The following is a 19,502-nucleotide window of genomic DNA, read 5'->3' on the forward strand; positions in this document are numbered from 1 at the left end:
TCAGTCATGTCTGACTCTTTTGTGACCCATGGAATTTTCCAGGCAAGAATACTGGAGTGGGTTGCCATTTCCTACTCCAGGGCCCACCCAGGGATCAAACCCACATCTCTTGTGTCTCTTGTACTGCCAGCAGGTTCTTTAGCACTAGTGACACCTGGGAAGCCCCATACGTAGCATTAAAGTTGTCAAAATCATAGAAACAGAAAGCTGGAAAGGTGGTTGCCAATGGCAGGCGGGGGTATACATTTTCAGTTTTGGAAGATGAAAAATCTCTACATATATACTGTTTAACACTGTGACTATATTTTACACTACTGAATTGCATACTTAAAAATGGTGGTAACTTTGTTATGTGTATTTTATCATAATTTTTAAAGTAATTATTACATACCATTAAAAAAAAGAACCTAAAAAATGGACGCTATAAGTAATGAGCAAAAGTATGATGAGAAATCTGTACCATCTCAAAGTATCTTCTCACAAGATACTAATTACAAAGGGGAAAACAGTAACTTTAATAACCAAGTGACCAAGGTTAACATCACCAGTAATAAGACATATTGGCATCATGTATCCCCTGATAAGACACACTGAGAAGGAAACAATGTCACTTTTTCCAAAAATGCATAGCCTTAATTTAATTTTAAGAACATATTAGACAAACCCAAACCGAGAACCAACAAAGGAATTAATGGGAGGAAAAAACTGGACTAGGTATACAGATTATTTAACAGCATTACATCAGTGTTGACTTCCTGGTTTCAATAACTGCACTATGGTCACATAAGATGTTAACATTAAAGGAAGCTAGATGAAGGATATATGGGAACACTACTATTTTTATCACATTTTTATGTTTAATTTATTTCAAAATTTAAAAAAATTTTAAAGTAGACTCATCAAAGTATGATAGAACTTCAAGAGGTTATTTAGAAAAGATAGTTGAGAATCCAACGTCCCTAGCCTTTTGAAAACAATAGAAGGATTCTAGCAATGGACATTACCTTAGAGATCTTCTGATACTACCATTCACCCAGTGAAAGATACTTTTATGTCATGCCCCAACACAGTCTTCCAATCATTGCTTGAATATTTCCAGTAAGAGTAAATTTACTTTGCCAAATATAGCCAACACATTCCATTACACCACAATTTTAGTTAACACAAGGTTCTTCCTCATTCTGAGCCAAATCTGCCTCCCTCTCGGACATGCGCCTGAGGATGTCATTCTGAGGCAGAGTTTTCCAACCAGAACTCAAAACTGGGAAGATGTACCAGGGAGGTATGGTCAACATGACAAAATGTCCAGTTTATTTACAATGGCTGAAATCACATCTTGTCAGTATGAGATAAACAACTCCAAGTTATTTACATGGATGCCTTGCTATAATGCTGTCTGAGAACCTAGTACAGTACCTGGTACATATTAGGTACCCAAGAAATGTTTATTGATTCAAAGAATGAGGCCCAAGTCAGAGACTAATAAAATGAGCTCCCCCTTTCACCTCCTATGCACACATTATTTACAAATGATTTAAATCTACAGGATAAATTCTATTAAAATTTTCTAGGACTTCCCTCGTGGTGCAGTGGTTAAAAATCTGCCTCCCAATGCAGGGAACACAGGTTCCGTCCCTGGTCTAGGAAGATTCCACATGCCTCAGGGGAACTAAGCCCATGCACCACAACTACTGAGCCCCAGCGCCATAACTAATGAAACTGCCCGCTCTAGAACCTGCACTCTGCAACTAAGAGAAGTCCAGGCTCCCCAGCTAGAGAGTAGCCCCTGGTCTCTGCAACTAGATAAAAGCCCAGGCAGCAATGAAGACCAGGCACAGCCAAAAATAAATAATTTTTCAATGCATACACAGACAAAAACAGAACACAGCCCAAAAACTTCTGAAAAGAAATAGCTACCTGACTATCTAAAATAGATCCCTCTTCCGCACAAATATATTCTTCATTCATTCATTTATTGCCTCCTCTGTGCCAGACTCAGTTAGAAGCCCAGGAAATACAGGGACAAACAAGACATTCTCAGAAGGGCAAGACTTATATACTAATTGAAGGGAATTACCCTGCATTTTAAATATGTTAACATATTTATATAAATAAATTACATAGTATATAATTTATACATCAAAAATAAATCTTCATTGCATTAAATATGAAAAGATCAATGGCTACAAAAGGAGTTTACATAAATTGGTAATAAAAATAAATTCCCAGTAGATAAATGAAGAAATGATAAAAGCATATAGTTTTTACAAACCAGAATACAACTGATAAACACAGAAAAATGTTTAACCCTGATAAAGAAATGCTAAGCAAAACAAGATAATATTTTCTACCCAATTAGTTTAAATTTTTAAAAAACATCCAGTTTAGGGACTTCCCTGGTGGTCCAGTGGTTCTGCCTTTCAATGCAGGGGACGTGGGTTCGAACCCTGGTCAGGAAACTAAGATCCCACATGCCTCAGGGCAACTAAGCCCACAAGCCACAACCGGAGGGGTCTATGCACAGTAACGAAGATCCCGCATGATGCAACTAAGACCAGAGACAGAAGATAAATAAATTTTTTTTTAAATACAATTTAGGGGAAGTAATGATGAAAAACTAGTTATATAAACACTGCTGGTGGCAGTATAAATTAAAACAACTTTTTGGAGAGGAAAATTGCTCACACCCTTTGACCTAGGGTGTATTTTCCTAGTTTATCCTTAATAAATAATTTAAAATAAGAAAAACTATACAGCAAGAAAATGGTAACCACATTAAAGTCTACTATGGCAAAAAAATTAGAAATAATTTTAACATAAATAAAGGCTAAATAAATAGAATAACATGTAGTCATTTCAAAATTTAATTATGGAATATGTCTAAAACATGAATAATGTCTGCTCTAACACGTGAAAAAGCACCAGAACATAAAATTCTGTAGATATTTGTTCAAGTACCTAAGGAAAAAATTAGCACACACACACACACACTCAAAGACTGGAAAAGGACCAGCAGATGTTTTCAGGTTTGAAGTCATGGGTGATTTTTATTACCTTTATTATTGAATTATTTGTATAATTAGCAAAAATCAGGAAAAGAAATCCTCAACGAGGGTCCAAAGTAGACTACATTATAATGGATCAGGTGATCAGTGGTAAACTAAGGCCTCAAATAATTGTTCCTCTAATTTTATGTTCATAAAAAGGAAAAAAAGAAACATTTTCTTACTCCAGGTAAAAGTGGCTACAAGAAGAAAACCGAAGAAAGGTTAACTCTCAGATGAATATCTGGAAACACTCCCAACAGTAAAAATCATCAGACTGGACCATGGTATCCTAGGCTAAGTTCCACCACTGGGGTATTTAGAAGCCACGCCCTAGACACCATACAGTAAGGATCAGTCCTGAGCTGGCACCACAGAGACCCAGAAGTGGTCTCATGAGGTTTTTCCATCACACAATTTGGTTGGTTAATCTATAAATACATGACATTTGCACATTAACACTAAGGTTTTTTCATAGCAAGCAAAGGAACAACAAATCTTACCTGGAAAGTACCAGACAGAGTCCTGCCCTGCTGTCCCTGTGTACGAGACACAAGTAGCAATCGGCTGCATCCTGGAACCCACTGGGAGATGCTAATCTGGTTCCTCTAGAGAAAGAAAAACATAGTCAGGAATCTATATCAGACTCCATGTGTAGAAGACAAAGAGCGTATCTAAGTCTAGAAATCCTTCTAGAACAGGGCAAATGAAAGGAGAACTTCCAAAACAGAACCAGGACCAAGGCTGCCCATGCTCATCTCTCCAAAGATAAAATGCACCCTTGCCTACCACAGACTAAAAGGACTCTGGCAAGAGCTGACTCGAACTGTAGGACATGAGCTTCCTCTTAGAACAGTAACAAAATAAACCTAATTCAGGCATTTTACAGTTAGTTTATCATTTTCATAAATACTGATTTATTTGCTCTTCATAAAATCCCTTTACACGAAACAGTGCTGGCATTACCATTATCCCCAAAATAATGAAGAAACTAGGGCTTAAATTTTTAGGGTGGGAAAATATACTTGGGCAACTTGACTTCCAAGACAAAGGGATACTAAATGGCTGTTAGAGCTATGAGTGAGGTCCAATTTTCCCCTCTGGCATTAACTGACCTCAAAAAGTTCTCTGGATGAAAGTGAAAGGTTCGACTGGAGACAGGAGGAGCTCTATCTTGCTTAATGAGAAGAATGCTTTATTTTACGAATCTGAAATGCAATCCACTGTATAAATGGCATCCCTGCACACAGTACTGGAAATCTCTATTCTAGGAACCAACTCTGGGGAATCCAAGGGTTTCTCTCTGTAGACCTGATAGGGCCATAATGAAGAGCAGACATACAAACTGTCTGAAAACACTTTACCAAGCATCAGTTACAATGTGTGTGCATGTGTGTGTGAGCTTAGTTGTTCAGTCATTCAGCTCTTTGCGATCCCATGGACTATAGCCAGCCAGGCTCCTCTGTCTATGGAATTTTCCAGGCAAGAAAACTGGAATGAGTTGCCATTTCCTACTCCAGGGGATCTTCTCAAACCAGGGATCAAACCCACGTCCCCTGCATTGGCAGGCGGATTCTTTACCTTTGTGTCACCTGTGAAGCCCCATCAACTACAATACTAGGAGTCAAAGATCCAGATTCTAGTTTAAACTCAGCTACTTTAATATAATCTTTAGAAGTAGCACGTCAGGAAGCAACAGTTAGAACTGGACATGGACCAACAGACTGGTTCCAAATAGGAAAAGGACTACGTCAAGGCTGTATATTGTCACCCTGCTTATTTAATTTCTATGCAGAGTACATCATGAGAAACACTGGGCTGGAAGCAGCACAAGCTGGAATCAAGATTGCTGGGAGAAATATCAATAACTTCAGATATACAGATGACACCACCCTTATGAAGCGGAACTAAAAAGCCTCTTGATAAAAGTGAAAGTGGAGAGTGAAAAAGTTGGCTTAAAGCTCAACATTCAGAAAACTTAAGATCATGGCATCTGGTCCCATCACTTCATGGCAAATGGATGGGTAAACAGTGGAAACAGTGTCAGACTTTATTTTTCTGGGCTCCAAAATCACTGCAGACAGTGACTGCAGCCATGAAATTAAAAGACACTTACTCCTTGGAAGGAAAGTTATGACCAACCTAGATAGCATATTGAAAAGCAGAGACATTACTTTGCCAACAAAAGTCCATCTAGTCAAGGCTATGGTTTTTCCAGTGGTCATGCATGGATGTGAGAGTTGGACTGTGAAGAAAGCTGAGCGCTGAAGAATTGATGCTTTTGAATTGTGGTGCTGGAGAAGACTCTTGAGAGTCCCTTGGACTGCAAGGAGAGCCAACCAGTCCATCCTAAAGGAGATCAGTCCTGGGTGTTCATTGGAAGGACTGATGCTGAAGCTGAAACTCCCAATACTTTGGCCACCTCATGCAAAGAGTTGACTCATTTGAGAAGACCCTGATGCTGGGAGGGATTGGGGGCAGGAGGAGAAGGGGACGACAGAAGATGAGATGGCTGGATGGCATCACCGACTCAATGGACATGAGTCTGGGTAAGCTCTGGGAGTTGGTGATGGACAGGGTGGCCTGGTGTGCTGCAATTCATGGGGTCGCAAAGAGTTGGACACAACTGGGCAACCGAACTAAACTGACTGAAACCTTTATGATGCTCATTTTCCTCTTAACAATCATTAGTAATATTTATTGTTGCTGTTTAGTCTCTGAGTTGTGTCTGATTCTTTTGCAACCCCATGAACTGTAGCCTGTCAGGCTCATCTGACCATGGGATTTCCCAGGCAAGAATATTGGAGTGGGTTGCCATTTCCTTCTCCAGGGATGTTCCTGGACTAGGGATCAAATCCACGTTACTACTGTTACTATCCCACGTATATGGATAAAGAAATAGAAGTAAGGACAGGATAAGTAACTTCCCAAAATCATATGGTTAATACATGCTGGGATTAAGATTTGAATCCAAGCAGCCCAATTCCTGGATCCAAGCTCGTTTATGGAATGAAAAGGTAAAGGAAATATCTCCAAAGTCCTAGCTCTAACACTCTGTGACCTAGTCTTGAACCAATTAAAATACAGCATAATACTATGGGAAGAGTCCTGTACTTAGAAAGCACTGATCTGACTCACAGCTCCACTGTCAGTGAACTGAGTCTTCATTGCCTCTTCTATAAAATAAATGAAAATCCCTAACCTTTCAGGATTTTAAGGGGAAAAATATACTTTGCAGTATGTCCAACTCAATAAAATATTACCTTGAAGCTGAATCTCCATTTCCTCATGAGTAGGCAGGAAGGGCCAGGGGTAACAGGGAAAGAGGTGTTAAGAATTTTAAACCTAGAGATGCTTTCCAAAGTATCTCATTTCTAAAACTGTGTAACTGTTTCTAACAGGCTACTCACAGCAACATATGTTTCAAATGAAAATTAAAGCTTAAAAACAGGATTTTATTTCAGCAGAGGTTTCACCTGCTGGGATTGTTTTCAAATGAGATACAATTATTGGCTTCTTGTTTACTAACAGCTGACACATTTAGCAGATCATTCAGTGTCAGACAGTTCCTTTCCTAAAAATGTAAATATATGGTAAGATGAAACTTCAGCAGATTCAGGCCCAAACACGAGGTTGGGGGGTGGGGGGAAGGGTAAGAGGAAATTACAACTAGGAACAATGCAAACTTTGGGAGTTTCTGAAGAATTTCATCATATGTTTTCCAACGTCAACAAAATTTTCTCTAATATTTGATCCTATTTGGTCTCATGCCAATACTACTTCTTTTTAAAAGAAAGGAGCAATCAGCTCTGTCCTCTCCTTCTCTAATCCTCTAACAATAGCTATGTGCCCAAATCCTTAATTGAAACTGAGGTGTTTAAATTGCAAGCCTACCATTAAACAGCTGTGTGACCATGAAACTGTGACTCAACACTCTGGACACTCCGTTTCCCCTATGTAAAAGTGAAAATAGGGACTTCCCTGGTGGTCCAGTGGTTAAGAATCTGTCTTGCAATGCAGGGGACTTGGGTTCGATCCCTGGTTGGGGAACTAAGGATCCAAATACCAAGGGGCAAATAAGCCCAAATACTGAGCCCATTATCAAGCCTGCAGGCTGCAGCTAGAGAGAAGCCTGCCTACATGCAGAATGAAAGATCCCGCATGCCACAACTAAGATCCGACACAGCCAAATAAATACTTTTTCTTTTAAAGTGGTAATAATAAAAGCTACCTCACAGGAGTATCCCAAGGACCACTTGTGAAAGCACTTAAGTAACACTAAAACACACACACAAACGCTTCATTACTGCTATTAACAACTGTTACTGACTTATGTAAGAAACTCCTCTTTCCCCAGCAAATTATCACAGCAGCAAGAACCATTTTCTCAAAATACTGTTTTGAACCTGGAATTCCCATTCTCAAAAGCCTACAGTCCCTCCAAGTACCTCTGTAGTCAAAACACCTGATCTTTACCAACTGGATTCTTCTAGACCCATCAATATATTTACATATCCTGCCCTGCATTCTCCACTCAGCAGTTCCAAAACCTGACTCATATTCCCTGCTTTGAGAATTACTGCTCCTCTCCACACAAGCTAATCCCTGTGCAGTCAATTCCTCTGAGACTCTCTTCTTCACTTCTACCCAACCCATGAGCTCATTTGCTTCAACCTAGACGGCAAATTCTGGTTCTACTGGGAAAAGGACTCTACTAAGTCCTTTTCCCTTCCCATCTCTCCCCACACTTCATTTATAAATATATAAATCTGTGGAAGTACTGATCATCCTCTTATAGGTACTAATACATTAGGTCTACAACAATTAGCAAACTTCAATTCTCCTAAGTTCAGAAAAAAGTTCCAGTGGTTTAAAATTATTATTTTAACTTAGGATACTATAAATACCATTATAAGTGGGAACTGGTTTTATCATCCTTTTGTGTCATCAACATTTCAAAACCGAAATTTTAAAGATAGGTTTTATGTTTGCATTTCTTGTGCATTTCCAATTTGCAGGTGATTTTACACTGTATTTCAAAATATTCTGACACATTCGCTCTTTTTCTGACTACACTTCAATCAACCCACAGACTGTTTCTTCATGTGGTTTTAAAGACACACAATATTTTACTTTGCTCACTCATGAGCTGTGAAAAGACTTTACAGATAGTCAATTCTCCTATTCCCCATAGTTACGTTTTACAAAGTGACCACAAACAGAGTTAGCAAACAATGAAACACTGCTCCTAGGAGAAACAGAGAATTAGGTTCCTCCAAGCCTCTGGTCACACGTTTTCATCAGCCAATCAATATATGATCTTGTTTTGTGTGTTTCTGTTTAAAGATACCTTATTTAATACATGTTAATTCATTATGTCAAATACGTTGGTTCACTAACATTGAACTCACAGCGAACAGAACTATCACTCACTCCTGAATAAAACTTCTCTAACATATGAATTTTCTCCATAAGAAACATCACAGCCTTCTTGCACTTAGCAATACTATACAGCACTTTAGCACTACATGTGGGACGCATTTTACACAGGCAGGTCAGGAACAAAAGCACAAAAATGCAAAAAAAAAAAAAGTCACTAAATAGACTATGAAAAGGATATCTGTTTACAGTATAAGAGCTGAAACAGAAAGTCAAAGTATCACCTCAGCTACTAATACGAAAGTTAGAGTCAAATTTTTCACCCCTCTGCACATGTCCACAAATAACTGCAAAAGCACAAGTATTGATTTGGGCTACAAATAAATTTTAGTGAGTATGTAAATTCACAAATGCAAGATTTGAGCAAATCAGTAAATATGTTAAGGATGAGGGGTTGGGTTTCTATCAGAGAAAGGAGTTAACCAATATGAAAAGGCAAAAGGATAGAATAAACCCTGTGCTACTGGGCTGGATTTAGAGTAACTGCTTTGAGTTTTTAATATAGAGAGATAAATAAAGAAATCAACATATATGTGTATTTATGTATATGTATATTGTTGTTGTTTAGCTGCTAAGCCAAGGCTGACTCTTTTGTGATCCCATGGACCACATCCCACCAGGCTGCTCTGTCCATGGGATTTCCCAGGCAAGAATACTGGAGTGGGTTGCCATTTGCTTCTCCAGGGGATGTCCCCAACCCAGAGATCACAGCCGTGTCTCCTGCATTGGTCAGCGGGTTCTTTACCACTGAGCCACCAGGGAAGCACGTGTATATGTACACACATACGTGTATTTCCTACCCCTGTACTGATAAAGCCTGGAAGCAATGAAACCCCAGTTGCAATGACTACATGGAGCATCCAAACTTGGCTTCCAAACAGCAATATTTATTAAAAGGAGCCAGTCTTCTCTGGAGAAAAGTTGAATCCTGAATGGGCTTGAAGCTCCTCAAACCTTATTCACAAATGTCTGGAATTATTTGATCTGTCTAGCAGTTCCCTGGAAGATTCCATCTGTCCAAGACGAACTCTCCCGGTATGAAAACCATTTTCCCCAGGAGCTATTCGTTTGTTGTTGTTCAGTCGCTCAGTCACATCCGACTCTCTGCGACCTCGTGGACTGCAGCATGCCAGGCTCTCCTGTCCTTCACTATCTCCTGGAGTTTGCTCAAACTCCTGTTCATTGATGATGCCATCCAACCATCAAAACAGAGGCAACTGTTTAACTCTGTGACTGCCTGAGGCAGTAGATAATACTTGGGAAAATAAAAGGCTAACCAAAAGTTTAAAGGAGAATCAAGGGAATGAGATAGGAGCCTTGAAAAGCTCTGACACATTCCTGGGAATCTGAAGGCCATGTGGATGCTCAGGTCTGTGTCCACCCCCAGAAAAGGAAAGATCTGAGACTGCCCTAAAGCTCTCATCTCTGGTTGGCCCTGAGGTACTGCACAAGCAGGAAGTGAGGGTTAAGGCAGAACAGTCAAATGACCGGCAGAATACTGAAAGCATGCACCTAAATGCACACACAGCCCCTCAACAAATACTGAGAGACTTACTGGTTCCAGGCATTTAAGGAAATCTCCATCCAATCATTACTTGACCACTAAGCTAAATGAGCAGAGAGCACACAACAAAGAATACAGACTTGACAGAATTAATTCAGAGAAGTCACTAAACAGAAAAGTAACAGCAGACTCTGGGAAAAGTCCTGATCTCCAGAGCTGCCGCATTAGTTCAGTTCAGTTCAGTTCAGTCACTCAGTCGTGTCCGACTCTTTGCGACTCCATGAATCACAGCACGCCAGGCCTCCCTGTCCATCACCATCTCCCGGAGTTCACTCAGACTCACGTCCATCGAGTCAGTGATGCCATCCAGCCATCTCATCCTCGGTCGTCCCCTTCTCCTCCTGCCCCCAATCCCTCCCAGCATCAGAGTCTTTTCCAATGAGTCAACTCTTCTCATGAGGTGTCCAAAGTACTGGAGCTTCAGCTTTAGCATCATTCCTTCCAAAGAAATCCCAGGGTTGATCTCCTTCAGAATGGACTGGTTGGATCTCCTTGCAGTCCAAGGCACCTTCAAGAGTCTTCTCCAACACCGCATAATATTATTTAAAATGTTCAGTTTTCAACAAAAAGTTATGAAAGACAATAAAACAAAAAGTATGATTCATACAAGGGGAAAAAAAAATCAACAGAAACTGCCCCTGAAGAACCCTTGACATCAGACCAACCAAACAAGACTTTGAATCAGCTATTTAAAAAATTTAACACCTAAAGGAAATCATGTCTAAAGAACTAAAATGAAGTATGAGAACAGTTATCTCACCAAATAAAGAATATCAATAAAGAGAAATTTTAACAGAAAGCCAAATAAAAATTCGAGTTGAAAAAAACAATAAAGAAAATGAACGTGTCACTAGAAAAGTTTAACAGCAGATTTGAGCAAAAGAAAGAATCAGTGACCTTAAAAATAGATTGAGATTATCCACCCAAGAAACAGAAAGAAAAAAAAAACTAAGAAAATTTAACAGCGCCTCAGAGAGCTACCATCAAATGTACCTATACCATCAAACATACCAACATTAAGTACAAAAGGAGTGTCAGCTGGAGAGGAGAGAAATTTAAAGAACAGGAAAAAAAAATATGTGAATACTGGCAGAAAATATGCAAAATTTGATGGAAAACAATCTATAAATTCAAGAAGCTCAACTAACTCCAAATAGGACAAATGCAGAGAGATTCACACATTAAAATATCACAATCAAGTTGTGGAAAGATATAAATCTTGGAAGCAGTAAGAGAAGGGACTCATTGTGTATGAGATCCTCAATAATATTAATAGCTGTATTTCTCAAAAAACATGGGGGCCAAAAGGCAGTGGGATGAATACTCAAAATGTTGGAAGGAGCAGAGGGGAGAATGTCAAACAAGAATTCTATACCCAACAAAACTATCATTCACATGTGAAGGAAAAATTAAGAATTTCTATATAAACAAAAACTGAGAGAATCTGTCAACAACAGACCTGGCCTACAACAAATACTAAAGGGAGAACTGCAGGCTGAAATGATACCTTTGACAGTATAGAAACTCAAACCCACATGAAGAAATAAATTGCACTAATAAAGGTAAATATTTGGATACATTTTAAAACAGTATAAATATTTTGCCCATAATTTTCTTACTTTCATTTTTAATTTAAAAGACACTGCATAAAACAATAACTATAAATCTGTACTGAAGCACACACAATGTATAAAGATGTAATTTGAATGACAATACTGACACAAAGGTGGAAGGAAATAATGAAGAAATATTGAATCATAATTTTTATATATTATTGAAATCACACTGGTATTTAATTTAGATTATTGGAAATTAAGTTATTAGTTGTAATTCCCAGAGCAAACACTAAGAAAATAACGAAAAATATAGTAAAACCTTACATCATATATAAAAATTAACTCAAAATGGATCTAAGACCTAAACATAAGGCCTAAAACTATGAAACTCTTAGAGGAAAACATAAGGGAAACATTTCATGACCTTAGATTGGGCAATGATTTCATAGATATAGTACCAAAAGCAGAGGCAATAAAAAAGTTAAGTTGGACTTCATTAAAATTAAAAGCTTCTGTGCATCAAATACTATCAGTAAACTGAAAAGGCAACCCATGGACTGGGAGAAAATATTTGCAAATCATGTATCTGATAATGGACTGACTTAAAAACATAGAGAATTCAGACAATTCAAAAACAAAAAAATAACCTGATTTAAAAAAACAGGCACAAGGCTCCCCTGGTGGCTCAGTGGTAAAGAATCCACCTGCCAATGCAGGAGACAGGTTTGATCCCTAATCTAGGATGATCCCACATGCCAAGGAGTAACTAAGTCCATAAGCCACAACCACTGAGCCTGTGCTCTAGACCCTGGCAACTACTGAAGCCCCTGTACCCTAGAGCCCATACTCAGCAACAAAAAGCCACCACAATGAGAAGCCTGTGCACTGCAACTAGAGTGGTCCCCGCTTGCCACAAATACAGAAAGACTGTGCAAAGCAGTGAAGACCCAGCCAAAAATAAGTAAAATTTTAAAACATTAAGAAAAAAAATAATCCACCAGCCAATGCAGGAACACAGGTTTGATCTCTGATCCAAGAGCCCACATGCCTTGGAGCAACTAAGTCCACGCACCATAAATATCAAGGCTGTGCTCTAGAACCTGGGAACCACAACTACTGAGCCCATGTGCTGCAACTACTGAAGCCTGTGCACCTAGAGCCCATGCTCCACAAGCGAAACCACTGCAATAAGAAGCCCATGCTCTGCAACAGAGTAGCCCCCACCCGCCACAACCAAAGTCCACATGCAGCAATGAAGACCCTGAACAGCCAGAAATATCTAATTATTTTTTTTAATGGGCACAGAACTTGAATAGACGTTTCTCCAATGATATACACAAAGGCCAATAAGCATAAAAGAAATATGCTTAACAGCAGTAATCACTAGAGAAATACAAATCAAAGCTATAAGAAGGTATCATCTCATACCCACTATGATGGCCACTATGATTTAAAAAAAAAAAAGGATCTATTAAAACAAAAATCTAGTAGTAAATATATGAGTGTTTACTACATCGAATTTTTTTCTTACTTTTTTGGACTTTCAAAATAAAATTTTATTTTCAATTTAAAAATGAGAGGAGAAACAAAGTGTTCCCCCTGATCAAGGGTGGTTGGAAATAGGCAGACAAATACAAGAAAAGGACTGAAAAAGGCACAAAGAAATTTGGGGGAGTGACAGATATGTTCATTAATTTTATTATGATTATGACTTTTCAGGTATATACTGTATCAAAACTTATCAAATTATACAATTAAATAAATGTGATTTACTGTATGTCAATTATTCCTCAATTTCAAATTTTTAAATAAGAAAAAAGAGTAAATATATTTTAAAAAAACCTTTAAAAATAAATCCTCCCTTTGTTTAAAATATTTCAATGGTTTCCCTCTGCCTTAAGATAAATCTCCAACTCCTAACACTGACATGGAAGGTAATGCCTCCTCTCCTGCCATTTCCCCACAAGGGCCCCTATGCTTCAGTCGTGTCCGACTCTGTGTGACCCCATAGACGGCAGCCAAAGAGATTTACTTACAGCTCCTTGACTGTCTAGCACAGTAACACAAGCTAATGCTTCTGCTCTATGCCCTTTCCTCTATTCCCCAGCTAATGCTCTCTCATTAAGTATCTAAATGTTCATCCTCAGTGTGGGCTAGCTGCCTTTCTACTCTGCTACCAGAGCACCTAGCTCAGACTTCTATCACAGCATTTCAAGAATTGTATTAGTAGTTTTCTTTTTTGTCTCTATTAGATTATAAGCACGAGAATAAGGTCTATGTTTGCCATTTTGGGTCCACTGGAGAGTTCCCAGGACATACTAAACACTCAAAATAGTTGCTGAATAAAAGGGAAGAAAAGCAATTAAAATATCACTTGTATCAACTGATTCTCTGATCATCCCTATCAAATTTACCCTTCAGAAAAGCTGAAGCTCAGAGAAATTAGTTGACTTGCTCAGGGCCATACCCATAGTTGGTAATGGGGCCAAGCTTTCAAACAAGGCCCTTCCGACTCCCAGACAGGTGCATTTTCCTTTTATTTGTGAATTCCTCGCCATGCCTAACCCAAATGCCTGTTCGGCATAAGGGATCAATAAATATCTGCTACTTTCCTGTTTACTGTCACTCTCTAGTCCCAAGTTGCTTTGTCACATACTGCACTTTAACACATGATAAGACTTCAAAGAATTACAGTATACAGTATAAAGTGAAAGAGATGTTCCTTATCCACTCTTGGTTTTTTACTTAAAAAGACGACTAGAAAGAGATAAATGGGGCGAGGGGAGATTCAACTAATAGAAGCAGTTAGAGAAGTGGTTTCAATGGATGCTGCCAACGAAGAAGGAATGAACCTGCAACTGTCCACAAGCTCAGTGGCGGGCTCAGCTGGGGCAGCCACTAACTTCCAAGAGGAGTCAAGGTATTCATTCACATCTACAGCCCAACAAAACTCTCATCTGCCCCCCTCCCCAATATCCATCTTAAAAACACTTTTGACATCCTAGTTGCCATTTCCTCAGCAGTCCTCAGATCCAAATCAATTTCTGCCCTGGCATCAACAATTACTTCAGTGAGCGACTTTCTGTTTGAAGGAGCTACATTTCAAACAAACATTTACAACACAACAATAGAAGGCACTGCACTTTGCTAGGCTGACAAGAAATACAAGAAGTAAAATGTGGTCCATACAAGCCACATATAAAAAGATTAGAAACAAGTGTCCCTAATACAAGTGACTCAAAGGAAAGCTAGAGGCAGGAATGCATAGAGGAAAACAACAGAATGGGAAAGACTAGAGATCTGCTACAAAAAATAATGCCCTTGACCTAGTTTTTTAAAGACTTGCTGAAAGTATAAACTCTCCCATCCTTCCATAACTAGAAACCAAGCTCTGTATCCTCCTAAGGTTTGTTCTATTTAATTCCTAGAAGTAAGAATCCACTAGGACAGGACTGAAGCACAAGAGGTGCAGCAGCTTCCCATATGGGTGTTAATTAGTCAAGCGTATAATAGTTCTTCCTAACTTATTTCATTCATTCCTTCAACAAATATTTAACACTTATGATGTGCCACACACTGCGCTAAGCAGAGTAAAAACAACGGATATGACCCAAGTTCTCCTTCAGCTTTCACTCCAACAACCTGTAACAGTATTCCACTTAGCTTTACGGTTAAGAATGAATCTACTATCTCTCTGATAAAGCAAGTGAAAGTGAAGTAGCTCAGTAGTGTCCGAATCTTTGCGACCCCCGTGGACTGTAGCCTACCAGGCTCCTCCATCCATAGGATTCTCCAGGCAAGGATACTGGAGTGGGCTGCCATTTCCTTCTCCACGATAAAGCCAGAGGACCTCAGAATTCAAAGTACTTGCAGATTTACGTCCTCCCTTTGCGCCTAGGGATTCTGAAGCCCTAAAGTGACTTGCCCAAGGTTACCCTGTGCATTAGTGACAGAACAGGAATTAGAACGCGGATCTCTCTCTCCCTGAAGGGAAGGAGTTACAGGTGGTGACCGAGGAAAAGCAAGTTTCATCAAATTTAGGTCTGAAGTCACTCTCCTCCCTTCACCAAAGACGGGGAAGGCACGGAAAAATCGAGGGCCGGGGGAGTGGGAAGCTGCCTCAGTTTCCCCACAGAAAGGCGGCCGAGTAGCCCCGCTACCGCACAGGCTCCGCTCCTACACTTCTGTCCAGTTGTTCCCGTCCCGCCCTCTCCAACTCCAACCCGGGAGGCCGGCGGGCGACCGCACATAATTACTCCTTCACTCACAAGGACTCGCACCAGCAACGCCATGTTTCTCGACAACCATTTCCGGGTGAAGGATGGGCTTCCGGAATCTCCACTGCCACCACCCCTCCACTAGGTTGTCTTTTCGCCGGTTGGTGCCCGGCAACCGCAGCGCAGGCGCACGGAGGCCGCTGGGCGCACGAGCGCGCGCTTTCCCCGCTGTGCACGAGAAGGTAGGGCCCGGGCGCGCGGCTGGACAGTCGGAACGCGAGCGCGCGCCTCCCACTCTGACTAGTCTCGGTCAGGAGCGTCACAGAGGCCCGTGTCGTCTCCACAACACCAGTCCTCTGTGACATCTGCCTCGGGCTTTTCGTAGCTTTCTCCTTAACCCGCCTGACTCCTCAGCACTTCCTTGTCGGAGTTCCTCTTTCCCAGACTCTGTCCCCACTAGGATTACCGCCTTTTCACCAGCGGTTGAAAAGTACAGGATCTTTGGGGAAATCCCAACACTTTTAAGACTCCCTGAAACGAGCCAGAGGAGAAGGAGGGACATAGGACACGGCTGAGTTCTGAAATTCAGGGGAAGAGGGTGATCACATGCTGACTTGAAACCTGAGAACGGGACGTTAGGGGTTTCTGGTTGGTTGGTTGCAATTGGGAGCATCTTTGAGTATTGATAGGAAATTATTATAAAGTTGAAGAAGATATAGAAGATGCAAGGATGCAAGACGTTTCCTCCGGAGGTGAGAGAGAATGGCTTTAGCCAGAAGACCCCTTACATTCATTGTACCCAGGAACATTAGGGGAGAGAAGGTGTGGGTGTTCCTGGGGTTATGGGGGGCAGAGGGGCAGAATGTTGAAGGACTTCCTTACTTTTCATTCAGTCAACATATAGACCCATTGACTATAGGCCTATGACCAGTTCAGTGTGTGCTGGACCTAAGGTGTGGATACTGGCTTCCTGGAGCTCATAGATGTGGTGAGAGGGCTGTGCACACAAAAGTAAGCCAATGAGAAAGATAACATAGTTTAAAATTGCATTAAGGGCTATGAAGGAAACAACAAGGAGCTTAATTAGAGAATAACGTGGGAAACTACCCTTGATATGCTTTCTCCACTCAAGTGAGCACTTTATGTGTTTGGAATTGAAAACAGTGGTACAGTGCTCCTACGGGCTTCCCTAGTGGCTCAATGGTAAAGAATCTACCTGCCAGTGCAGGAGCCTCCAGTTCAATCCCTGGGTCAGAAACATTCCCTAGAAAAGGAAATTACAGCCCACTCCAGTATTCTTGCTTAGGAAATGCCATGGACAGAGAAGCCTGGCAGGCTACAGTCCATGGGATCGCAAAGAGTCAGACACGACTTGGTGACTAAACAACAACAAAGTGCTCCTACAGGGAAGTTAGGACAAGTGGCATCACATATTATAAATGATAAAAGCAATATTCTTGTTAATCAGTTTAAAGATGCAAATGTGATACAAAAACTATACAGGTTTGAAAAGTGAAGGTGTTAGTCACTCAGTTGTGTGCGACTCTTTGTAACCACATAGACTGTAGCTCATCAGGCTCCTTTGACTATGGAATTCTCCAGGCAAGAATACTGGAGTGGGTAGTCTTTCCTTCTCCAAGGGATCTTCGCCACCCGGGGATCGACCCCAGATCTCCAGTATAGCAGGCAGATTCTTTACTGTCTGAGCCACCAGGTTTAAGAGCAAGTGAATAATTCACATAAGGTTAATGAACTAAGATGTAGAAGACAGGAGAAAAGGCTTATTTAATTTCCTTTCTTAAGGCTTCTATTTTCTCTTGGCAGGAGAATTTTCTGTTCAAAGGATGGCAGATGGTATGAGATTGTCGTTCAGAAGAAGAAAAGTTTAACAGAGACTGAAAGAAAAAGGGGCTAGTGAAATATGGAGGATCTAGTTGAAGTTTGTAGCTCTCTGCTTTATAAATTTTAATTTATTACTTTTAAATTAAAAGTCAGATTTCTACTTACACTCTCTTTTCTTAAAATTAGCATGTTACAGATAAAGCTACAGTCCCTTTTTACCACCACCTTAGATCCCAACTTTCCACCCTCTCTAAAATTGAATTCCCTTCCAGATTTTTTTTAATGCTTGTTTTCACATCCTTAGAAAATATTAGGTTGGGGCAAACGTAATTGTGATTTCTGACCATGATTTTTAAATCGTTATAACTAGACTCAAACACAGCTTTATTAATCAAAGTTGGGACCATTACAATCAATACATTTTTGCCAACAAGAAATAAGTTTATTTATTCCTATAGAGTAAAAATCTGTGCCTTGGGATTCAGTGAACTCTTGGAAAGCATTTTCTGCCTCCTGCTGGTTATGGAAGCATTTTCCATGCAAAAAGTTGTCAAGATAGTTGAAAAAGTGGTAGTCAGTTGGTGAGAGGTCAGATGAATACGGTGGATGAGGCAAAACTTCATAGCACAATTGGTTCAACTTTTGAAGTGTTGGTTGTATGACATGCAGTTGATGTTGTCATGGAAAAGAACTGGGCCCATTCTGTTGACCAATGCTGGCTGCAGGCATTGCAGTTTTTGGTACATTGCATCGATTTGCTGAGCATGCTTCTCAAATGTAATGGTTTCAGTGGGATTCAGCAAACTGTAGTGGATCAGACTAGGAGCAGACCACCCAACAGTGACTGTGACTCTTTTTGGGGGCGGGGCTGCAATTTGGCTTTGGAGCTGCTTCTTGGTCCAGCCACTGAGCTGGTCATCACCAGTTGTCATATAAAATCCACTTTTCGTCAATCATCAAAATCCGATCAAGAAATGATTCTTTGTTGTTATGTAAGAGTAAGAGAAGACAACACTTAAAAACAAAGATTTTTTTGATTTGCAGTCAGCTCATGAAATACTCACTTACCAAGGGTGCTTTTTCACCTTTCCAATTTGCTTCAAATGCTGAACAATGATAGAATGTTTGACACTGAGTTCTTCGGCAATTTCTCATGTAGTTATAAGAGGATCAGCTTCAATGATGCTCTTAGCTGGTTGTTGTCAACTTCCGATGACTGTCCACTACACTCCTCATCTTCAAGTCTCTCGTCTCCTTTGCAAAACTTCTTGAAGCACCACTGCACTGTATGTTCGTTAGCAGTTCCTGGGCCAACGTGTTAATGTTGAGAATTGTGTCTGCTGCTTTACAACAGATTTTGAATTCAAATAAGGAAATCCCAATGCAGGGGGCCCAGGTTCAATCCCTGGTCAGGGAACTTGATCCCTAATGCCACAACTAAAGATCTCTTTTGCCACAACAAAGACCCAGGGCAGCCAAATAAATACATATTTTTTTAAAATCATACATTACAAATATATATGTGCTGAGCATTTACCATGATCCAGGCTCAGATCTAGATTCTGAAGATACAAAAGAGAATAAAACAAAGTTCCTGCCCTCATGGAGATTATATTTCAGTGGAGAATACAAGCAATAAGCAAATAAATATAATATCAGGTATGGTAACTGCTAAGAAGGGTGAGAACAAAATATAATAGGGTGCTATTTTAGATAGAATGATCCAGTAAGGCCATACTGAATTTGATCAAAAATATGAATGAAATGATAGAGTGACCCATGTAAAAGAACATGCTGGGCAGAGAGAACAGCAAGTACAAAGGTCCCAACATGAGAGAAT

At 40.1% G+C, this 19,502-nt stretch overlaps 1 protein-coding gene and 1 long non-coding RNA gene across 2 annotated transcripts in view; one reads left to right on the plus strand and one right to left on the minus strand.

Annotated features, from left to right (window-relative positions):
• The window catches only part of UQCC1 (ubiquinol-cytochrome c reductase complex assembly factor 1), a 93,803-nt gene extending 77,573 nt beyond the window's left edge, over positions 1 to 16,230 (minus strand). The window contains exons 1-2 of the mRNA XM_069548412.1: positions 15,872 to 16,230; positions 3,548 to 3,652 (exon numbers count right to left, since the gene is read on the minus strand). Coding sequence (XP_069404513.1) covers positions 3,548 to 3,652; positions 15,872 to 15,895 — 129 coding nt within the window. The 5' untranslated portion in view covers positions 15,896 to 16,230. The remainder of the gene's footprint in view (positions 1 to 3,547; positions 3,653 to 15,871) is intronic.
• On the plus strand, positions 15,987 to 17,826 carry LOC138417690 (uncharacterized). Its single transcript, XR_011248252.1, has 2 exons — positions 15,987 to 16,062; positions 17,645 to 17,826. It is a non-coding gene; the product is annotated as an uncharacterized lncRNA (long non-coding RNA).
• The last annotated feature ends 1,676 nt before the right edge of the window (positions 17,827 to 19,502 follow it).

The sequence above is a fragment of the Ovis canadensis genome, chromosome 13 (genome assembly GCF_042477335.2).
Source record: "Ovis canadensis isolate MfBH-ARS-UI-01 breed Bighorn chromosome 13, ARS-UI_OviCan_v2, whole genome shotgun sequence".
Taxonomy (NCBI): domain Eukaryota; kingdom Metazoa; phylum Chordata; class Mammalia; order Artiodactyla; family Bovidae; genus Ovis; species Ovis canadensis.